Here is a 24,651-nt window from a genome sequence, read left to right as displayed (position 1 = left end):
TGCAAAGGAAGGACAAAACAAAGCTGAAACATTTGTTCAAAAAATGCATACCTGAAGACTGAGTTCTGTGACACCAAGCACTCTCATCCTGAACCAATGCAGCAAAACAACGCAAAATCTAGGTCAAATGCTAAAAAAAGTCTCAAACTGAGATTATTAGGCAGGACGCAGAGACCCCCGTAAAATGAAGAATGAAATTAATGTTAACAATTTTCTATATAGGTTAACTACAATTGTTTCCACTATGACAACTGGAATTTAAAAAAAAGAAGAAAAAGAAGTCCTACCTTTCAAACAAATCTCCTGAACAGTCCAGGAATGTAAGAACCTGCTTTTCCAGGTAGCTGTCAATCTTCTCCTCTTTCAAAACAGATGCAGTAAAAATGTTTTGGGTAACTGTATTTAGAAAAATGGCTTCATAGTTCCCTTCTAATAGCAACTGTAAAAAGGATTCACTATCTGTAAATCAAAGAAATAATGAAATAAGCTGGAATAAATAATGTGGTCATTTGATATTTTTTTAAAAATCAGAAAATCAAAGACTCTATATTCTACATTGCTCATTAGCCATAAAATTATGGGCGCATTCATATCATCCAGAGCTATATGTCCTAAAGTAACAAAGTTATCACCATATTATCGCTACTATAAATTACAAATTAGGAATTAAGGCCTAAGTACTTTGTATTACTATTAAAGGGGACAGTTTTCATGTAATTTTTCTTTATTTAAATCTACCTCAAAATCAGAAATTTTGCAAAGAAAAACAGTATGTGCCACATGAGGCATATTTTGTCAAATCAAAGTTATCTCAACCACCACCACCCATTCCCAATTTTTAGGGGAAAAAAACTAATTTTCTTTTTCCATCCTAGCCTCTACCTTCCCCTTATGGTTATCATCAGGAGCAGGACTGCTGAAAATTCAGTTCATTTCACCATATTTTTATCAAGCACCTTTCTTGTGTTTGTACTAGGCAATGGTCACACAGACACACACACACACAGAGTACTGCCTTCAAGTTTACAACACAGATAAGCAGAGTAAAGTAGGACAGGAAGGATTTGAATACAAATCCTTCCTGATTCCTCTATACCATTTTGCCTCTCTCTAATAACAGCAGGACATTCAATGATAAGTAAAATACAGCCTCTGAACTCAAAGACCTTATAAAATACCAGGCAGAATAATGCAAGTTCATAAATTAATAATAATAACCAGTATTTCTACAATGCTTTAAGATTTGCAAATCCCTTTACATATGCAGATGACTTACGTAAATTACCTATCTAACATGGTGACATATGTAGATACCATGTATGATTTGTGTAGAAAGTATTCTAACATATCTAGCTAACATGTGACCTTTGATAGCAGGAAGACTATGGTAGGTAGAGGTACAAATAGACTTATAGAAGCTCTGAGGAAAGGGCTATATCTATCATTTCTAGCTAAGAGGAATCCAAAGGTTTAAGCCCCTCTCCCATGTCTCCAACCTTTCCAAAGAAGTACACTTCACTTTTGGATAACTCTCATTTTTTAGGAAATTTTTCTTAACATTCCACCAAAATTGGTTTCTTTGCAACTTCCATACATTGTTCCTAGTTCTGTCCTTTAGGGTCAAACAGAACAGATCTACTCCTCACAAATGAAAGTCTTTCCAATACACAAAGAATGCTCTGCTTTCTTCTTTCGCACTCTCCTACATCCCACACCCTCCCCAACACACACTCTTCTCTTCTCCAGGCTAAACAATGTCATCAACCAATCTTTATATGGACTGAACTCAAGGTCCCACAACAACCTTGTTGCCCTACTGTGGATACTCCGCAAAGCTTTTGAAAACCTTAACGATATCTATTACAGGGGCAGCTAGGTGGCACAGTGAATAAAGCACCAGCCCTGGAGTCGGGAGGACCTGAGTTCAAATCCAGCCTCAGACACTTAACACTTACTAGCCGTGTGACCTTGGGCAAGTCACTTAATACCAATTGCCCTGCCTTCCCCCTGCAAAAATTAAATGAATGAATAGATGAATGAATAAATAAATAAATAAATAAAAATAAAGGAAAAAAAGATATCTATTACAAACTTCCCACTTACGGATAAGAGGGGCCTTGAAGTAAGGAAAGGATTTTCAGAGACAGATTATTGGAATGGAATTTCCAAAAGAGGAAATGAACAAAGTCAAAGAAGAAAGAAAAAAAACTTCAGCATAATAAGGATACCACAAGTAATACAGTTCACCTCAAGCAGATGGTTTGTGTATGAGAATGAGAAATAAGGTGAGAAAGACAACTTGAGGGATATACCAAAGGGACCCTTGAATACCACTGTAATGAGTACAAAGTTTAAATTTATAAGCCATCAGGAGCCATTGAATGCTTTTGAACAGATGTGCCTCATGGAGATTAACTGCACAATAATATATCCAAGGGAACAAAGAACACAGGATTTAGAGCTGGAAGGCATGTTACTATTATCTAATCCAACCCTTTTAGCTTTATAGATGAGGGGAAATAACTTGTATAAAGTCAAAAAGAGAATAAGTAATAAGTCCTCCTAAATCATCCAGGCTTGAAACCTAGGTGTCAACCTCAATCCCTTACTCTCTCTCATTCCCCTACATCCTTTCTGATGTCCCACTTACCTTTTCCCAAAAATTTGGTACCTCTGGAACTTCACCGTTACTGCCCATGACATCATCACTTCCTCTACATCTCATATTAGGGTTACCTTCAGATATGAGCATTGAGGAAGAGGGAACAGAATCCATTAGCAAGTTCTATCAATTCTACCTCTGCAATATTTCATCAAGTCCTCTCTTCTCTGTCCTCACAGAAATCACCCTAGTTTAAGCTCTCCTTATCACTCCCTTTGATTATTTCAATAAACTCCTGAGTCAACAAGCATTTATCAAGCTTAATAAACGCCAGGCACTGTGATAAGCACTAGAAAAGGCAAAAGCAGAGTCCTTGGGACGGCTAGGTGGCTCAGTGAATAGAGCACCGGCCCTGGAGTCAAGAGGTTCTGAGTTCAAATCCAGCCTCAGACACTTAACACTTATTAGCCGTGTAACTTTGGGGAAGTCACTTAACCCCAACTGCCTTGCCCTCCCCCCTCCAAAAAGCCAAAACAAAAAAACAAAAACAAACCAGAGTACTTGCCCTTCAGAAGTTCACTTTCTACTAGGTGCAATGCAAACAACTATGTACTCAAAAATGTCAGAGGGAAGGCTCTAGGGTCTAGAGTCCTAGGTTCTTGGGCCTAGAGGAAGGCCCTACCTCCTGAAGTCTAGGAGGTTTAGGGAATGGTGAGGGAGCACCAACAAAAGCCTCTTGCAAAAGATAGGATTAAGGCTGTCTTGAAGAAAGTCTGATGATGGAGGAGCGGAGGAAGAGTATTTCAGGCATGGGGTGAAAAAGGACAGTGAAGAGGGACAGAACTCAGGAGATGGAGTGCACTCATTGACTTCTTTTGGGGGGGGAGGTTTGGAGGGCAATTGGGGTTAAGTGACTTGCCCAAGGTCACACAGCTAATTTTTGTGTTAAGTGTCTGAGGCCAGATTTGAACTCAGGTCCTCCTGACTCTATTCACTTCGACACCTAGCTGCCCACTACACATTGACTTCTAAAAGGTGTTCACACCTCTATTTTCGTGCCTCTGGAATGTCCTAAATAATGGTGCCAAAATTATCTTGATTAGACATAGACCGGATCATGCCACTCACCCACTCAAAAATCATCAATGCCTCCCTACTAAGTAAAGCTCAGTCCCTCAAAGCTAACACTGAAAACTTCCAACAGCCTACCACATATTACTACCCTCCATGCTACAGACAGTTTGGACCAACCTGACCCTCAAACTATGTTCTTCTGTCCATATGCCTTTATTCATGCTCCCCAAACCTAAAGGGCCCCTTTCTCTTGTTCTTCACCTTCTAAATTCCTATTCTCCTTTAAACCCAAACTCAAATACCACCATCTCCATGCAGCCTTCCCCAGTACTCAAAGCTGGCAATGATCTCTCTTAGGCCTCACAAAGCAATGTTAGCAATTCATGCAGTATCATTAGTTAGATTTGTCTTTGTTTTTTTGCCTGTTTTTAAATTTCATGAAACCTTAACTTTCTATCTCCCCAATTACACAGTGCTCTGCACTCAATAGTTGTTTAATGTTTTGGATGAAAAAAAAAGTTTTTAATTAAAATTTTTAAAAAATAAGTGTTGGATGAATGAATGAATGACTCAAGACATTTTGGAAATGGAATATAGTTTATTGCAACCAACTAACAAGTGCCTACTATGTGCCAGAAGGTGTGCTAGGCACTATGGATACAAAGTAGAAACCTGTACATAAATGAAATATATACAAAGTAAATTAAGGAAGGAAGGGGTTAGAAATTAGGAAGGGCCTCACAGAGGAGACAGTGCTTGAGCTGAGTTATGAAGGAAGCTAAGAATTTTAAGAGGGAGCCAGTGAAGAGAAAGGAAGGCATTCCAGGCATGGAGCACCACAACAGCAGCTAGAGTGTCACATAAGAAAAACAGCAAGACCACGGTGACTGGAGCATAAACAAAACAAACAGAGCAGATTTGTGTCTCCCCATTTAGAATGTGGCTCCTGGAGGGCACAGACTGTTTCACTTTGATTTTTGTATCCTCTGCACTTAGCAGAGAACATACCATGTTTCCCTGATAATAAGACCTATCCCGAAAATAAGCCCTCCCCTTACTGTGTAAGATTCCTCTAAAATAAGCCCTCCCCCGAAAATAAGCCCTATTGAGATTGCTACTGTAGTGAAGGTGATCCCCTGCGCTATACGCTACATTACGGTACCCTCTGTATGCACCGTCCCCCTACCCCCGGGTGGAACGCACGCCGCGCTCTGAGCTGCATCCAATCAGAGCTGCAGCAGTGAGCGCATCATCCTGTTCTTTATTGAATTCATTATTGAATAAAGGTACATTTTTTTGTTCACATTTACCTGTTTATTAAAATTGCTGTCAATGTTCATTAAAATAAGCCCTCCCCTGAAAATAAGCCCTCTGGTGTTTTTCTGTCCAAAAAAATTAATAAGACAGTGTCTTATTATCGGGAAAACACGGTAGGAGGTATTTAATTAAATATTTGTTGATTGACAAATGATTGAAAAATCACGGATCCAGATGAAGGAGTTGGTATAGATACTGGAAGCACCTGAAGCTCTTTAGACAAAGCAGTAATGTCTTACAGGTGATTTAGTAAAATCACTTTGGCAGCTACTTGAAGGAAACTCTTGGAAGGTCAGAGATTTGAGGCAGGTAGAGCAATGAAGATGCTTGTTTCCAGAGCAAACATGATAAGGGTCGTTCCAGTATTGAGTGCTGAGAAGGGAATGGATGCAAGAGATGTTGTGGGGGTAGAATCAACTAGATTTGACAACTGCGTGGATCTGTGAGATGAAGGAGAGTGAGGAATCAAGGATGACTCCTAGATTGTGAACCTGGGTAACTGGAAAGATGACAAATATGAAGGACAAAGGAGAGGAAAAAAAATGAAGATTCAAGGTTTCAATTGTAGACCATTGAGAAAATGGTAGTACCATTAATAGAAACAGGATGAGTCAGGAAAAATACTAGCTTTGAGTAAAAAAAAATGACAAATTTGCTTTTAGACACGTAGAATGTTGATATAGGGGGGATTTTTGTTGCTCATTCCTCCAGTCATGACCCCACAGACCACAGCACACCAGGCCCTTCTATGTTCCACTACCTCTTGAAGTCTGTAGGTGGGACACCTAGGGCCAGAGGATTACCTGATTGTTGGAAATGCTGGGCTAGATTTTAGAGGAGGTAGGAACACAGGTTTTATTTTTGGAATCATTGCACAGAAATGACAGCTGAAGCTATGGGAGCAAAGTGAAAATGACTACACAGTACAATAAGAGGGCTAAATCCAAAAAGATCTAGTTGTTTAGTTACCTTGTTTTATTTTTATGTATTCATTTCTGCAGAATCTCACAGTAGAAAAGTTCCTTATTTATTACCTAATGCAACTTGTACCTGAATTAGAATCTCCTCTATAACATACTGAGAAGTGGTCATTCAGTCTTTGTCGGAAAATGTTTAGTGAGTAGGGACCCACTTTGCCACTTGTCTAGTTAAGCCACCTTAGCCTCCTCTGTCCATTATCCATATCCAGCCCCCTAGATATGGGTGTGCCCAAAGGCTCTGCCCTGGGTCCTCTCTTCTCTCTCTTCACCTTCTCTCAGTAATTTCACTGGTTTCAGTGTGTTGAATTATTATCTCTATTCTATAAAATAAAACTTTAGTCTCTCCCGATCATTAGTCCTACATCAGTCAGCCAAGTTAGTCAACCAGCATTTTTTAAGAACTTACTATATGCCAGTCACTATGCTAAGCAATGGAGATACAAAGAAAGAAAAGAGCCCACATCTGCCCTCAAGGAGCTCACAGTCTAATGGAAGAGATAACAAGTAAATAACTATACACAAGCTGTACACAGGAGAAACTAGAAATAATCAACAGAGGGAAGGCACTAGCATTAAGGGGGATTGGGAAAGGCTTCTTGAAGAAGGTGTGGCTTCAGCTGAAACTTAAAGGAAGTCAAGGAAGCCAGAAGCAGAGATCAAAAGGGAGAGAATTCCAGAAATGGAAAATAGCTAGTGAAAACACTTGTTGGTGTTGGGAGATGGAAGGTCTTATTCAAGGAATAGCAAGGAGGCCAGGGGCACTGGATGGTAGAGTACATGGAGGGGAGTAAGGTATAACAAAACTGTAAATGCAGAAAGGGGCCAGCTTATAAAGAGTTTTAAAAGAAAGAGAATTTTGTATTTGATACTGGAGATAATAGCCAAACGGCCACTGAAGTTTACTGAGAACGGAGGTGATAAGGTCAAACGAATATTTTAAGAAGGTCAATTTGACAGTTGAGTAGAGGAAAGATTGAGTGGAGAAAGAATGAGACATGGAGACCAACCTGGGTTATTGCAATACTCTAGGAATGAGGTGATAAGAAACTGCACCAAGGAGGCTCCAGTGTCAGAGGAAAGAAAGGAACATATGCAAGAGATGTTACAAAGATAAACTCGACAAGCCTTGGCAACAGATGGATAGGAAGGGCAGGAGGAATTGAGGATGACACCTAGGTTACAATTCTAGGTAACTAGGAAGATAATGACACCCTCAACAGTAAGAAAGTTAGGAAAAGGTGGGGATTTGGGGGGGAATGATAAGTTCAGTTTTGGACTTGAGACCTGCTGAGTTAATATGTCTATGGGACATCTAGTTGTACAATGTCTAATAAGGACTTAGAAATTCAATACTAGAGGTCAAGCATTTTTTTTTTGCCCCAAATCCATTACTCTTCCTTTTTAACTTTCTATTTAAGGCCCCATCATCCTTCCGGATCTGAAAGATAATGGAGTCTCTTTGGACCACTACTATCTCCTCTATCCCCAGATCTAGTCCAAGTTTTGTCGATTCTACCATCATCACCACTCTTACATCCATATCCTTCTCTCTCTCACACAGTCACCCACCTGAGTTAAGACCCTCATCATCTGATATTGTAAATATCTCCTTAATTTGATTCATTGCCTTATGTCTCTCCGCTTTCCAATCCATCCTCAATATAGCTACCACAATGATTTTCCCAGAGCTGATCGTATCACTCCTTGCTCAAAGAGCTGCAATACTCCCTAGTGCCTCTAGGTTTAAATAAAAACTCGTTTTGGCACTCTACTTCATGTACATTCTAGCTAAACTGGAATACTTGCTGTTCCCTATCCAAGATATTCCATCTCCCACCTCCATGCCTTTGCACAAGCTGTCCTCTATAACTACTGCCTCTTAGAATCTTTGGCTCCCTTCAAGACTCAATTCAAATGCCACTTTCTACATGTAAACTTTCCTGATCCCCTCCCCCATGCTAATATTGCCCCCATCCCTACAAAAAAGATTTTTGATTTATCATGCATTTAGTTAACTTGTGTACATGATTTTCTAGACACACACACACACACACACACACACACCCCTCTCCCTTTTGTTGTCCTTGTATTCCCAGTGCCTGACACAATGTCTGTCACTTAGTAGTTGCTTAATAAATGATTGCTGAATTGAACTGAACCATCACCTTTCCATCTTCCATACTTCACCTACAATAATCAAGGAACAAGAGCTAAATTATAAGGGCTTATACTTCTTTTCCTGGTACATCCCAAAGCATTCCATCCTCAAAATCCTTTCATACTGGAGATGAAACACTGAAACATAATAAAACCTAACTTTTCTTCCCCCTCCCCTAAAAAGAAAGCCAATAGCACTAGAAGCACACAAGGAGGGCAGAGCCAAGATGGAGGCATAGAAGCAATAAAACTCCATGAGCTCCCCCCATAACCACCTCAAATACCTGTAAAAAATGACTCTAAACAAATTTAGAGCTACAGAACCCACAAAGTGACAGACAGAAACAAATCTCCCGCTGAAGGCAGCCTGGAAGGCGAACAGGAAGGGTTCAGCACAGCATGCTGGGAGCCAAGCCTAGCTCCCCACGAGCCCCCAGTTTTAGCCCCAGGGAGGCCCCAACCAGCAGCTGCAATGGACTTTAAGAGATGAGATCACCAGCAGAGGTGGCAGTTTCCAGAATTATCAACCCATAAATGCCAAAGAAAAAGTGAGAAGTCACTGGAGAACTCTGTTGGAAATGGGGGAACAGAAGAGTGGATCTGGCCCCCGCCCCCGGAGCTAGAAGTAGAAGAGGTGCAGCGGCCTGCAGCCACCTCCACGTGGCTGCTTAACAGCTCCTGGCCTGCAGATCATAGGGGGAGCCAAGCAACCATTCACTCTTGCTTTAACCTGCCTGGATCTGGATCATGGTCTTAGGTGATAGTCCTGAGGTGTGTGACTAGTGAGGCATAGTGTGTGGGGGCTGTGGAGACCGCATCCTCCTAATAGCTCTGGCAGCTGCAAAAACCCCAGCAATTTGGGAAAAAGCTCTCCCCTCTGGAAGCAGAGCTCTACTGTGGCAAAGAGCTCAAAAGTCAAGTAATTGAGTGGCAACATGAGCTAGCAAAAGAAGCAAAGCAAGCACAGCAATCCAACTTTAGATTCCTTTTTTGGGAACAAAAAGGATCAAAGAATGGAATGAGAGAAAGACAAGGAAGTCAGAACTCCTGCACCAAAAGTTTCCAAGAAAAATATGAACCGGTTACAGGCCATGGAGGAGCTTACGAAGGATTTTGAAAATCAAGCAAGAGGAGTGGAGGAAAAATTGGGAAGAGAAATGAGAATGATGCAAGAAAATCATGAAAAGAGAGTCAACAACCTGACTGAAGAAAATAATACCTTAAAAAATAGACTAATTCAAATGGTAAAAGAGGCCCAAAAAGCCAATGAGGAGAAGAATGCCTTAAAAAGCCAAATTTGCCTGATGGAAAAAGAATTTCAAAAGGTTGCTGAAGAGAATCATTCCTTCAGAATTAGATTGGAACAAATGGAAGCTAATGACTTTATGAGAAATCAAAATACTATTAAACAGATCCAAACAAATGAAAAAATAGAAGGCAGTGTGAAATATCTCATTGGGAAAACCACTGAGCTGGAAAATAGATCCAGAAGAGAATTTAAAAATTATTGGACTACCTGAGAGCCATGATCAAAAAATGAACCTAGAAATCATCCTTCAATAAATTATCAAGGAAAACTGCCTTGGTATTTTAGAACCCAAGGGAAAAATAGAAATTGAAGGAATTCACCAATCACCTCTTGAAAAAGATCTCAAAAACAAAACTCCTTAGGAATATTACAGCCAGGTCCTGGAGTTCCCAGATCAAGGAGAAAATATTACTAGCAGTCAAGAAGAAACAATTTGAATATTGTGGAAACACAATCAGGATAACACAGGATCTGGCAGCTTCTACACTGAGGGATCTAAGGGCCTGGAATATGATATTCCAGAGGTCAAAGGAGCTAGGATTAAAACCAAAAATCACCTACCCAGCAAAATAAAGTATCATGTTTCAGGGGAAAATATGGTCATTCAATGAAACAGAGGATTTTCAAGCATTCTTGATGAAAAAACCAGAGTTGAATAGAAAATTTGACATTCAAATACAAGAAGCAAGAAAAGCATGAGAAGGTAAACAGGGAAAAGAAATCATAAGGAACTTATCAAAGTTGACCTATTTACATGCCTACATGGAAAAACTCAGTATAAGGATAGTTGAAGGGAATATAAATGTGTATGTGTGTGTGTATATACATATATACATATATATATATACACACATATATATGTCTATATAGAGGGGTATATGGGCATATGAATACATATGTGAGTGTGTATATATGTGTACAGGTATACATAGACAGAGGGCACAGGACCAATTGAATAGGTAGGGATGATACTTAAAAGGTGAAATTGAGAGGTGAGAGAGGAATATAATGAGAGGAGATGGGGAGAGACAGAATGGGGTGAACTATCTCATATAGAAGAGGCAAGGGAAAACTGTTACAATGGAGGGGAAGAACAGGAAGGCAAAAGGGAATGGGTCAACCTTACTCTCAGTGAATTTGGCTTAGGGAGAGAATGACATACACACTAAATGGGGTATCTTGCCCTACAAGAGAGTAGGGGAGAAGGGGATGAGACGGGATGATGGAGGTGAGGGCAGGTTGGGGTGTAGGGTAGCTAGAAGCACAAACTTTTGAAAAGGGGCAGGATCAAAGTAGAGAACAGAACAAGTGGGAGGCGGGATAGGATGGAGGGAAATATAATCAGTCTTTCACAATATATCCACTATGGAAAGGTTTTGTAGAACTACACATGCACAACCTATATTGAATTGCTTATCTTCCCAGTAAGGGTAGGTAAGGAGGGAGAAAGGGAAAGAAACTGGAATTCAAAGTTGTAAAGTCAAATGTTTATATATATATATATATATATATATAAAGAGAGAGAGAGAGAGAGAGAGAGAGAGAGAGAGAGAGAGAGAGAGATCCATCTTGCCCTACTGGAAAGTTGGAGGGGATTGGGGGAGGATTATAGGAGAGAGCAGATTGGGGGAGGGGGTATACAGTGGGAATGCTATTTAGTGGTGGTGGGTAGGGGAAAGACAGGGAGAAAATTTGTAACTCAAAATCTTGTGGAAATTAATGATGTAAACTAAAAGTAAACATAAAATTTAATTTTAAAAAAATCCCACAAGTGGTTTACTATCTCCATCAGACTCCAGGGACCAGAAAGAGAACAGGGCCAGGTCTCAACCCTCAGTGCTGGATAATTCCTGCCTTTTTGTCTGTCCCTTAGTCATATCCACCTCCATCAACGAAAGGACAAGCACTTATTAAGTACCTGTTATGAGACTTCACTAAGCAGTAGGTGAAAGACAAAAGTGAAACAATCCCCACTTTCAAGGAGCTTGCATTATTATCAGGGAGATGGGCATATGTAAATTATGTATACAGGGTAGTTTGGAGAGAAAATACACTATTAATTAGGACCCAGAAAGGCTTCATGCAGGTAGCATGAGCTGAGTGAGTCTTAAAGGAAAAGAATGACTTGGAGCGGTGTAGAGGACAGAATGCCTACCAGGACTGGGGGACATCTATGGCAAAGAGAAGAGAGAGAGAAAGTACCATACCCAGGTTTCAGAACAAGCAAATTGTAGTAGATCATAGAATTCATGGAAGGTAGTAATGTGTAAGAAGACTGGAAAAGCAGGAGAGAGCCAGGTTAAGAGAAATGCCAGAGAAGAAGCTTTATTTGATCCTAGAAGTAACAGTGATCTCTTGCATCAAGTTTGTATTGCAATATCCTCTTAACTTGACTCATTGCCTTAAATCTCTCCAATCTCCAATCCATCCATCCTTAACATAGCTGATATTCCCAATGCTGAGCATGTCACTCCTCAGTTCAAAGAGTTCCAATGGCTCTCATCTCTAGGCTCAAATAAAAACTCAGGTCACTAGAATTCACTAAATAGAGGGGTGATATGATTAGACCCACGCTTCAGGAAAATCAGTTTGGCAGGTGACAGACAGATGGCTTAGAGTCCGGGAGATTGGTGCTTGGTTCACACTTAGTGTTTGTTGACCACGGTAGGGGTGTAAGGTGAGGAAGACCAAAATGAAGGCGGGGGCTACGTGAACGGAGCGTGGCGCTAGAGACGTCAGGGCTGGGGGCCCCGACGCAGCCTTGAACATCCCATCCCGGGGCAGGTGGGCAGCGAGCCCCTCCTCTCACCTGCGCTGGTCCCGTCCACCTGCTTCCACTGCTGCCGCTCCACGTTGGTGGGATAGCCCCGCAGCACCGCCAGCTCAGGGCGCCACATGGCAGCGCCGGAGCCGGGCACCAGCAAGGGGTTCCCGGGACTGCTCCGGCGGACCGAAGAAAACGGGCCCGGGATGTTCGGACGCTACCTCAGTCCGCTATCCCTTCTGGGTGCCGCACCGATCCCCTATGCCTGGTATGCTACCGTCCCATGTGCTAAAAACGGTCCCAGGGAGCGTCCATGACTGCCTCACGGCACTCTGGGAAAAAAAGAATGATTAGAGGAAGGGCATTCCCACTTCCGCCTAGGAGGCGGTGGCTTCAATCTCCCTACTGAGCATGCATGGAATATGGACCCGCCCCGTCGGGGGTGGAGCTACGTATTCTACTCAGTGGAAAGCAATTAGTGCTTGGAGAGGTGGAGGGAGGGACAGAACTAGAAGTTGGAGTGGAACTTGGGAGTTCCAGGCGGAGACATTGGGAGGGAAAGGAAAAGGAAAGGAGTTGACGAAAGATTGTATTTGTGCGCACTTTACGCATCGTTTCTTGTGATTACTAAACAGCAATGTAGTGTAGCCACCTGCGTGGAAGGCTCTGGCAAAAATACGTCATCTTGTTCAAGTGTGTCAAACTCTTCATAACCCCTTTTTGGGGGTTTTCTTCGCAAAGAGATTCTGGAGTGGTTTGCCATTTCCTTCTGCAGCTTATTTTACCGGTAAGGACCGAGGTAAACAGGGTTAAGTGACTTGGCCAGGGTCGCTCGGTGTCTGAGGCAGTGTTTGAACTCGGGTCTTCTCGACTCCAGGTCTGGTCCTTTATCCAGTGGAAGTGGTGGCTCCGCCACTTGAGTCTAATGGGGTATGAGCAATAATACTTAATATTTATATAAATGTTTTAAGATTTGCAAACTGCTTTACATCCCATCTCATTTGCTCTTACACACTAACCCAGTGAAATAGGCTTGGTCAAGCTGGATTCTAGAGAAAACGGACAGTTGAGCAAAATAGATGTCTGTGATCAGGGCAAGTGAATTGCAAATTAGAGTGCTAGGGTGCCCAGGGAGGAGGCTGGGAACGGGGTTTAGGTAGGGTACCAAAGCAAGGCATGAACCGCGCTGCAGGTGGGAGGGATTAGGCAGAGAAAAGAACCATTCCCAAGGGGGAGGAGTTAGGGTTTGGCCTAGGGAAAGACACAGCCGCAGGTGAGAGATTTAGGAAATAATTCCAGGCTGGCAGTGACTTTGTCTGGTCAGACCCAGGCAGTTCCTTGGCCCGAAAACTAAAAGGAGAAGAGCTTCAGGTTGTTGTTAACTGTGTTTGTCTCGTACAATTATTCCCATTTTGCGGAGAAGGAGATGGAGGCTGAGAGAGGTTAGGTAACTTGCCCAAGTCAAATTCAAACTCAAGTCGTCCTGACAATCAAGTCCTGGACTCTGTCCGCTCTGCCAAGCTGCTTCTCTGTAATAACTAGGAGTCCTTTGAAGAGTAGAGCAAAATGTAGGTGCCCTTACTTTCTGAATACTTTAAAACATAAAGGAGTTATGTTAAAATTTCCCTGTAATGGGTAAACAGACCAATGGAACAGTGTAGGATCCGAAATAAAACCAAACAAAATGATGTTGTTTGAGAAATCTGTGGGGAAAACAGGGAAAGATTAATCAATATTCTTGGAGAAACTTCCTGGGAATGTGGTGAAAAATAAACAATCCTCACCTCAGTACCTTGTGTCAAAAAAAAAAAATTTACATCTCAATAATAGAATTAAGAGGCAGGTAGTGGGCAAGTGGATAGAACACGGGGACCTGAAGTCAGGAAGGCCAGAGTTCAAATCCAGCTTCAACCACTTATTAGATGTGTGACCCAGGGCAAGTTGCTTAACCTCTGACTACCTCAGTTTCCTCATCTGTAAAATGAGCTGGAGAAGGAAATGCAAAGCACTCCAGTATCTTTGCCAAGAAAACCCCAAATGGGGTCAAGAAGAGTGGGACACAACTGAAATATTATAGACTTAAGCATTTGAAAAACTATACAAAAAAAAGTGATCTCAACTATGAAGGAAAGATTAATATTGAATAGAAGAAATTGCAACAAATTAGAGATTTGTTAGGTTACATAAAGAATGAAAAATAACTTAATAAGATTAGGAAAAGTATTTGCAGCAAATTTTTTAACTCAATATTAAAACATAGAAAAGGAATTAAACTATTCAAGGGAAAGTGCCCCTTCCCTAATGTATAAGTAGACAAAGGATATGAACAATTTACAAGACAGAATATGCAGATGACAAATAATTACTTTAAAAAGCCTTCCATCTAACAAAAAAATGCAAATGAAAACAACTCGGAGGTACTCTCATGCACCAAGTTGCTAAAATAAAAATAGCAAAACAATGCAGGTTTGTGGAGAAGTAAGTACACTTCTACATTTCTTGTGGAACTAGAAGTTGATGAATTCTTTTGGGAGGACATTTTAGAATTACATTCTAAGTCAATAACAGTTATCCTCTTTATCTCAACAACCACCTTTCTGGGAATATGCAATAAGATGGTCAAAAATAAGAAAATAGCTACCTATTCAAGCATTACTTATAGGAGTGTTTAATGATAAGTGGGGGGGGGTGGAATCTGGAAATATCAAAATATTTAATAGGTGGGAAATGTGCAAATAAACATAGAATAGTATAATGCCATTATTATCCTCCACTGTCATTGGAATCTTCTATATATAAAGATAATGCTTCAACCAATCAGAGGTGATTAAGTCATTGAGAAAGAGAAGAGTACAGGACAGAGACTTGGATTTTTATTAACTGTGAATGGACCGTGCATGGCGCTGAGCCTGTGCTCTGGTCAATTCTAAAGAGATAGGTGTTTTCAGCATTTAATAAAGAAATCGTGCACCAAAAGGTTTACGGCTTTTTCACATGTGCAAGTGTCTATCCACCCTTAATCCTCTTAGGCTGAGGGCAAAAACAATTCACAGCTAAGCAGAAGAGGTGCCCGCTCAGAAGACTTTAAAAGCAAAGACATCCTTCACTCTCTTCCGAGGCTCTGTTCTGGCTTAGAACTTTCCAAGGGAGAAGGGGTTGAGAGAGGAGAGATTTATTTTCCCCCTCCCTAGCAGCAATGGTGTCTACCCACAGATAGAAATCAACCTAGAGGATCTTGAGACTATACTTTAAATCTTCACCTTCCTCTTCTTCTTTCTCTCTCTTTCCCTGAAGACAGGTGACCAAGATAGGGTTTCTGGCCCAGGCAGTTATCTTATTGCAACAAATGGTGTACAGATTACAACACTAATTAGACTTAATCTCCTCAATGCATGCAGTCAAACCTTATTAATAAATTCATGTACACAATAAAAGCATTAGCTTTCACAAAGAACAAACAATCAACCAGCTTCTTAGAACTCTTGGTAAAGTCTTTCACACCCTTGCTCACAAGGTTCCTTCTCTAACCAACCAGTAACTGGGAAGGCCATGTACGTTCTTCCAGGATGGTCATCTGATAAGTCTCTCAAAGTCAGCACCAATGAGAGCTGCTTGAGTCTCAAATTCTGGGAATGTGGGAGTCTCTCCTAATCATGGCCTAAGAGCAGGGTGATGGCTGAGGTCTCAGGCAGGTTTTTTATGGTTTTTAAGCTATGGGTCTTCTTAAGTTGTTTACCACATAAATAGGTAGTTTATTACATGAATTACTGATGAAATCTTATCAAAGGGTTCACATACCTTATTAGTCAAGAACAAACACATGTTTACTACATCATAATACACAAATACTTATTGAAAAAACAACTTAAAACAACTCTTTCAAAACAAAATGGAGGCATTTATGTAAGAAAACTTATTCTTACTATACTCATGAACTCAAGTCTGAAATCACTGAGAGATCCAGGTGACTGGCTGAAGGAGGTGTTCCCTGCAGCTGTTGTGGTACTTCTTGGAGGAGATGGCCACCAATGGAAGAATGGCTATGCTCTGACTTTCCAGAAGACATGAACTCTAACGGAGTTGTTTTGGTAGTACAGAGCTGAAGTGAAGCTGAAATTTCTAATCAACTATCACACAAAATATTTCATGTTTTAATGCTTTAAGTATCAATAGCTTTCTTGGGCTAGTATAATAGAAGTTAAAGATTACTTTTTCATGTTTAAATATGTATCACTGAGCACTTATGCATCTTTTGGATTTAAATGTTTCTTTTGGGAGGGAATAAATAAATAGCTGGCCTATATCTAGTATCAGTGTACGTTTTATCACATGTACACTTTCTAAAAGGGACTCTAGCAATCCATTTTGGGAAAGCTAAAGCTCTAGATATTAGCCAAACCTAAGCTTTGTTAAAAGATCATTCTCAGAGTTCTATTCTGCTAGGGGCATAATGAGCCAGAAGTAACAACAAAAACTTGACACCTTTTAAGAGGCTAGACTTTCCCAGAACTGAACACTCTGGGAGCCCAGGGCTGTGGCCCCTTAATGAGACAAGGTGCCCCAGCTTATTGTGCCAGAAAACCTCTGATTTTTAGGAGTTTGATAAATGTTTGTTGCAGGAATGAGTGAATGAATGCCCTGCTCTTAAGTTTTGTATGGAGATTGGGTAAGCAAGAGTTAACAATGTATACTTGGAGGAAAGAGAAAAGCAAGGCTTCTTCTCAGGTATTCTGAGCAATTACTCATGGCAGAGAAACTAAGTGGACCTGACAGGGAAAGCCAATGTGTCGTAACCCTTCAGAGTGCTAAACTGAGTAGTTGTTGCATCTGAAAGTTTGAGCAGCTGATGGGCAGGAAGCCCAAGGATAAGAATAAGGAGGGGGAAGAAGGAGAGGAAGTAGGCAGTCTTAATATACAGCAGCCGGCATTCAGCTCTTCTATCCACAAAGGAAAACATGAGCTGCCAGGGAAAGTTTGAACCAGGTATTCTTTTCCAGGACCCTGTGAATTTTTTAAAAGTATTTTAATAACTATATTTCAACTAAACATTTATTAAATGCCTACTATGTGCCAGGCACCATGCTAAGGGCTAGGGATACAAAAAGAGACAAAAGAGTCCTAGCCCTCAAGGAGTTTAAAATCTAATAAATTATTTCTTTTCTAGTCCTGTGTATTTTATTTCATGAATTTAAAAACATTCTCCTGAGAATGGATCCTGTGGCTTCACCAAACAAAAAGGTGTAATAACTCCTAATATAATCTAATCAAGGGAGTTGTGGGCAATGATTATTGGACAGACCACTCAAATCTCTCACCAGGCCAGGAGAATGAAGAGTTAAAACTAATATGGCTTCTGACTTATTTATTGGTCACCCCCAGTTTCCAATCAGAAAAATATGAATGTTGGCTCAAATATATGCTAGATGTGGAGTAAGAGTGATGGGGGATGGCAATAGGTTATACAGGAACTCTGATCCTCATCAATGACCAGAATTCCTTCGATTCAGTCTGGAAAGAATTCAGTAGGCCCAAGCAGTCTTGAAGTCAGGATTGTAAAACTTTGTTGCTATGAAAGTGGGCAAGGGTTCTTAGGAAACCTGCAAATTTAAAGTCACAGGAATAGTTTTAAGGAGTCTAGGCAATTAATCAGATGTCAATTATGCTAACTAGGTGAGTAAAGGTAGGATTAGGGAGTAGTTAAGGAGTGGTCAGTGCGAGAACTTTTAATGTCAACTGCCCATGCTTATTGCCCAAAATTCACTGGGAAATAGCCCCAGGCGGGGCTACCTGGAGGTGTGGTTTTAGGCCTGAACAATCTCTAAGTCAGGTAGCAGTCAAGGGCTGACTGAGAAGTGCCTAGTCTGCCACCCAGCAGTGTCATGTTTGACAAGATGGATGTTGGGAACCAAGGCTAACAGAGACTCAGTAAGTGGATAATTGGCTAAGGAGTTAACCTATAGATAGGGCATTGAAGGATTCATGGGTTCAGCTGCCCACTTTACCAAGGGGAGATAACATTTGCCTAAGCTAAATGTTTATAGATGGTTTAGTGAAGGATTCATAGGTGTAGCTTGTTATTGTTCCAAGCAGAGATAAACAATTCATGAGTTGTTGCTGGGCAGAGTGCTGGCAGGGGGAAGGGGCGGAGTTAATGCTCTGAGGCTTTGGGGGGGGGGGGGGGGGGGGGGGTTTTTTGTGGGGGGGTGGGGGGGGGGGGGGGGGGAGGAATGTGATTTTACAGACTGGTTTTACAAATTGATTTTACAAACTGATATTACAGACTGATGTTACAAACATTGATCCCAAGCACCCCATCAAGAGGAGGATCTAAGTCATTTACCCATTCTGGGCTTCAGATGCTCATTTGTGAAGTGATTAGATTAGGTCTAAAGTCTCTTCCAGTTTTACAAACATATTACTACAGCATTTAGGCACTGGAGGTACAACGATAAAAACAAATCGGCTTGGGGGGGGAGCCCCCCACCTTGCTCCCACCTCTGCTCCCATCTCAGAACTCTGCTCAGAGTTCTTTCAAGTCAATTAACTGCTTTATTGATCCATTTACTATTTTTGTGACTTCCCAGACTATATATCCCTTCCCTGGCCACCACTTCTGAATACATTGTTTCCCCAATTAGATAATCAATTGATCAATAAATATTTATTAAGCCCCCTAAAATGTACTGTGCTAAATGCTTGGTATTGAAAAAGAAGCAAAAGACAGCCCCTGCCCTCAAGAAGCTTGCAACCTAAAGGAGTGGACAAAACAGAAACAAACACATACAAAGCAAGCCAAAAACAAGATAAATAGTTAAGAGGGGAGCATCAGAATTAAGAGGGATATGGGAAGACTTTTCTGTAGAAAGTGGGATTTTAGTTGAGACTTAAAGGAAGCCCAGAAGGTCCAGGGTGAAGCCAAGGAGGGAGAGAGTTCCCAGCACTGAAGACTGCCTGGGAAAAAAAAATGCCTGGAGCTAAGAGAGAGGTTTGTGTTTCAGAGATGGGTCTCCTGAGAATTGCCAGGAGGCCTGAGTCACTGGATCAGAGAATGAAGAAAAAGACTGGAAAGGTAGGTGGGGGGTAGGGTCTTGAAGGACTCTGAATGCCAAACAGAGCATTTTGTATTTGCTCCTAGAGGCAACTGATGTTCTGCCTTCCTTTCATTCTTGAAAGTGACCAATGACATCATGGATGGTATCTTGGCTTGCTAGTGAAATAGATTTAAGTGAGGCAGAGCAGTGTAAAGTTATCAGCCTCACTCTCAATTCTGAGCCACAGAGGAGGCAATAGGATGTCAGTGGAGTTTATTGAGTAGGGGGTGACATGACGAAACCTACACTTTAGGGGGCAGCAAGGTGGCAAATGGTTAGAGTGCCAGGCCTGGAGTCAAGAAGACTCATTTTCTTGAGTTCAAATCCAACCTCATATGCTTACTAACTGTGTGATCCTGGGCACGTCCCTTAACTCTGTTTGCCTCAGTTTCCTCATCTATAAAATAAGCTGGAGAAGATGGCAAACCACTTTAGTATCTTTGCCAAGAAAGAGCCAAATGTGATCATGAAAAGTCAGATCTGATTAAAAAAATAACATTATTAGTGCAGTACTTGGCACAGAGTAGGTACTTAATAAGTAATTATTGACTGTTGGTTAACCAGATTCCAATCCTCTTTCCCCAAAAATGAAGGAAAACATGAACCAGTGTCACACGGGAAAATTCCTACTACTCCTTCAAGGTTTCAGGCTAGAAAAGTTGCTGCTATTTGGATGGCTCTTTGCCACAGTATAAAATATAACATGCATTCCATATGGAATTGCATCCCCTATTATTCCAAATCCCAGCTCTGGGACTTGCTATACTGCCTGTACGACCTTGAGAAAATTACTTCTTTGAGCCTCTTGGGGATTGAACTAGATGACCTGAAAGGTCCTGTCCATCCTGAAATCTGTGATCCTATGATCTTCAGAATAAAAATAAAGGCAGCTTTGGATCTAATGAACTTTAGAATGTTGGAAAAGAGAGAAAGTTACTTCACAGAGATGAACTCATTTACTTTTTCCTAGAAGTTATGCTAACGCTTGTGTCCCATATACAGTTAAGAAAATGGGAAATTATTATTAGATTCCTTTAGTGAGGATAATATAAAAAAAAGATGACAAGTGGATTATGTCAACATTAAGATAAGATAAAATTCTCACATACTTAATAAAAAAATGATTAACCATAAACTTTAGCAGTAATGTTATTACAACAGCCTAGCACAGATTATTATAAAGTAATCTAGAGGTAATTTAATTTAATATCCTAACCAAATATAATTTGTTTCTGTTCTCTAGCTGAAAAATGATTTTCAAAGTATTCTAAGTACAATCTTTTTTCAGAAGCTAAGGCATTTTGCCCGTCTCATTTCCTTTACTAGAAATCTTAAGAAGGAGGAAAAGAGACTATTGAACTAGGGTTTTATTGACAATATAAAAACCTAATGTGGGAGGTAGGGAGGGGAGGACCCCCTATTTGCCATCTAAACTGAAGTTCTTTGAGGCTGCATAGGTTTGTTGAGATGGGGGCTCCGCCCACCCAAAAACCGTTGGGGTTTCATGATGTGTTGTGGTGGAACCATCTCAAAGAATTCAGAGTTAGACCGCCTCTAATCCAAATATAGGCATTTATTGAGATTGACGCCTCTCATGATGTGGGCTAAGTTCCAAGAGGAACTAGTAGCTTCAGAGAGAGTAAGATGGATTTTTATAGAGTAAAGATGCTGATTACACAATCAAAATTTATGTAGAATATAGGAATATGGTTAATATTTAAAAGGCAGGAGGAGTTTGTCAAGGGATTAGATAATAGAGGAGGGCTCCCAACTATAGTTTGGTGGTTAAACATTCTGGTCATGCTGCCCTCTTATTGGCTAGCTATTGTGGTCCTGTCTGGTCAAGATAGATAGTTAGGTATTGTGGTCCTGTCTTGGACTACATAAATGATTTGATTATGATTGAGTACAAGAACACACCTGTTTCTGTGGGAATGGGTCTGGGGGCAGTAGGGTAGAGGCAGTAGCTGGGTTCCTGTAACATGAACATACCTAATGTTTCTGTGGGAACTAAGAGTTTAGGGACACACCTGTTGTTCTAGTGAGCAGTGAGGCATATAGGAAGAAGTTAGGACATGGGGGATGGGGGGGACTAAGTAGATACAGTGGGCCTGCTGTTCAGTAGGACCAGGCCTATAATGAAGTTAGAATATTGAGGCTGGGGGCAGCTTTATTAGGATTCCATCAGGTTCATCATTTCTATTTTATAACTGGGGAAACTGAGACTCAAAAAGGTTTAGTGATTTGCCCACAATCACACTTCCTAACTGTGATTTTAATGGATTCATATTTCTACCTGAAACAAAAACCCATCTTTTTAACATCCATATTATTTCTGGTAAAATGTTATTTGACTTACAACAACAAATTCTGGAGCAGCTAGGCAGTGCAGTGGCTAGAGTACATGGCCTGAAGTCAGGAAGGCTCATCTTCCTGAGTTCAAATATAGCCTCAGCCACTTATTAGTTGTGTGACCCTAGGCAAGTCACTTAACCCTGGTTGACTCAATTCCTCATCTGTAAAATGAGCTGAAGAAGGAACTAGAAAGCCACTACAGTATATTTGCCAAGAAAACCCCCAAATGGGATATGACATATAAAAGGTTTGAGAAACATAGTTTCTGTCTAATGAATCATTTTATCAATAATGCTGTCATATTATTAATAAAAGGATGGTCATTTGTCTTGGACCAAAAGACAAATCACTCAAAGCTTATATGCCCTTGGAAGAGTGGGTTTTCTGAGGCTGGAAATCCACTCTGATTGGTTAACAAGTAATGAGAAAGAATGAATATTATGAGAAGTGGACCAATTCTAATGAGGTACTGGAGAAAGTGACTTAGATCATGTCATTTACTTCCAAGTCACCCCCAACCTCTTGTTTATTACCCAAACCTGAGTAGAATACAATGGGCAGGGTCTGAACAACACTGAGAAAACTAATCCAATCTCATTAGCTGCAATGTCCTTCAAATACTGGCTTGGCCCAGTAGAGAATAAGGTTTCAAAGAGGGATAAATCTTTTGTCTCCCTAATATTAACAATTAATTATTTAATAATCATTTCTCTCAGGGGTCACAAAGACAGACATGAGTAAAATGACAATATTGATTGAAAACATTTCTTAGTTTGAAATAAGCATAATGTTCTGGGTAGTTTTATCTAAAATCTTAAAAGTTTGCACCCAACAACATCCGAAGACTAGATAACTGATACAGAGACTCCTTCTAAGCAAGAGAAGCAGCATGGAATATCTGTGTGATGGGTTAGCTCTCCAAAGACCAGCCTTTGTCTTTTTTCTCAGACCCTTAATCCTTACCATAGACAAGTCATTTCATGGACCAGTGCCTCAGTTTCCTTACCTGTAAAATAGGGGTAATAATGTTTGTGCTGCCAACCTTATACTGCTGTTACAAGGAGAAGGCTGTGCAAATTTCAATGTGCTATATAAATATGAGTTATCATTAAATGAATCCCTAGAAAGGATACACTTTTTAACTGAGTAGTTTTATGGGGGGGGGTCCCCGTTTGTAATGTAATGCCAAGCAAAGGCAACTTCCCAGGTTCGAAATACCAGCATAGGTGCTCTCTATTTTATTCAGTAACAAACCCAGAACAGAGAAGATCAAAACATGACATCATTCAAAATACAGTATTTACTAAGTATGATTAAATAATCTCCAAGTACTACCCCATCCCAGGACCTTCCAATCATTCAATCAATTACAAAGTCTCTGTTCTAAATACTTCTCCACCCCTAGGCTATACCTTAATTAAGTCCACCACAAAGCCCCTCTTCTCAAATGGAGATTAGTTTCCAAACATAAGTAAAATACATTCATTTGCTCAACCATAGAACACAAAAAGGTCAAAAGTTCCCCACCCCTGGATCACAATTGAATCTATCCCAGAGTTACATCAAGTTTAAACACAGCACTTAATACCCAAATGGAGGTCTTTTCTTCATCTTGACACGAGGCAAGTTCTCAGCAATCTTAGTTCCTGGAGAGACAAGGCTTAGCAAGGCCATAAGATACATTGCCAGTCCCTTCATGAATTTATCCTCTGTCTGTAGAACAGTCCTAGAACCCCTGAACACATTAGCAAAGCCCTCTCCCAGGATTTCTGTAAACATACAACAAGAAAATCCTTCTTCAGGGCTTCTGAACCAACAGAAAGGCTCCCAGACCCCTGCAACAACAGCACTGTCCTTCACCAGTGGACAGTATTCATTCTGTCTGCCGGACAGTCTCCAGACCCCTGCAACAACAGTACTGTCCCTCACCAGTGGACAGTATTCACTCTCAGTACTGTCCCTCACCAGTGGACAGTATTCACTCTCTGTCTGCAGGACAGTCTCAGGCCTTCTTAACCAAATGCCAGGTTCCAGGACTTCTTCAACAGGACAGTCTTTCACCAGTGGACAAATCTGGCAAAATAACATCAAAACAGACAGACAAAGTACCAGCAAAACAGCCATGTCTCCTCAGTCCAGGGCAGGTCTCAAAAGTCCAGGGCAATTCAAAGCGGCCACCAGCAATCTCTTAGTCTCTCCCTCTCCACGAGGTGCTGCTTCCAAAAAGAACTTCCGCCTCTCTCTTGTCTCTCCAAATCTACATCACCAGCTCCTCCCACTTCAGGACTTTCTTTTCACATCAACAAGCCCATCCCACAGGTGGGATTAACAAACTCTGGGTTTTAATACAATCAATTTGAAAACCAAGCCAATGCAGGGGAATCTTTAATTGCCATTACTATCACACCGTTTAAGAGTCCTATCTTAAAGATACAAAGAAAAACTTCCTTACAACTAGCGATGTAAAACAATTGAACAGATTGCTTTGTAAGATCATACTCTGGGGGGGGAGGGGGAAGGAAAGAAGAGAACAAATGAGGAAACCATCTCAGGGTTAAGTTCTTTCACATTCCAATGCAAGCCAGACAGACTTAACAGGCTGGGTACAGGACACAATCATAAAATATATGCCAGCGTATATATATGGTGATTTATGTTTCTTCCTTCCAGCTTAATCTGAAGCTACTTTGGCCTTGGCTGAAATACCCTTACTCTCTGGGTTGGCTTTCTCTAAAGAGTCAGGGCTTTGAACCTCCTTTATTTTCTGATTGCTTGGCTGCCGGCCTCACACTCTTAGGCAATTTGGATGAGGCTTTAAGTGGCTACTTGAGGGACACTTTGATATTCACTAATTTAGATTACAGGTACTGTTTAAGAACTCCTTTTATCTTAGTACTTCTGAATCAGTGTGGCTCAGTGGATAGAATGTTGAGCCTGGAGTCCGGAAGACACATCTTCCTGAGTTCCAATCTGGCTTCAGACATTTACTTACTGACCCTGGG

The 24,651-nt window shown here is 40.9% G+C and overlaps 1 protein-coding gene and 1 long non-coding RNA gene across 5 annotated transcripts in view; one reads left to right on the top strand and one right to left on the bottom strand.

Annotated features, from left to right (window-relative positions):
* Nucleotides 1-12,578, bottom strand: part of TTC27 (tetratricopeptide repeat domain 27) — a 250,727-nt gene extending 238,149 nt beyond the window's left edge. For 2 of the 3 annotated variants that reach the window (XM_069072168.1, XM_069072169.1), the window contains exons 1-2: nucleotides 12,249-12,578; nucleotides 288-459 (exon numbers count right to left, since the gene is read on the bottom strand). In XM_069072168.1, coding sequence (XP_068928269.1) covers nucleotides 288-459; nucleotides 12,249-12,336 — 260 coding nt within the window. In that variant the 5' untranslated portion in view covers nucleotides 12,337-12,578. The remainder of the gene's footprint in view (nucleotides 1-287; nucleotides 460-12,248) is intronic. The other variant, XM_069072167.1, reaches the window with a different exon arrangement.
* LOC138149182 (uncharacterized) overlaps nucleotides 1-24,651 on the top strand; it is a 148,936-nt gene that overhangs the window by 39,427 nt on the left and 84,858 nt on the right. The window lies entirely within an intron of this gene.

Source organism: Petaurus breviceps, unplaced genomic scaffold (assembly GCF_028583685.1).
Source record: "Petaurus breviceps papuanus isolate PSGF00001 unplaced genomic scaffold, PetGlider_PUasm1.0 90845, whole genome shotgun sequence".
Lineage (NCBI taxonomy): Eukaryota > Metazoa > Chordata > Mammalia > Diprotodontia > Petauridae > Petaurus > Petaurus breviceps.
This window is presented reverse-complemented; position numbering and strand designations above follow the sequence as displayed.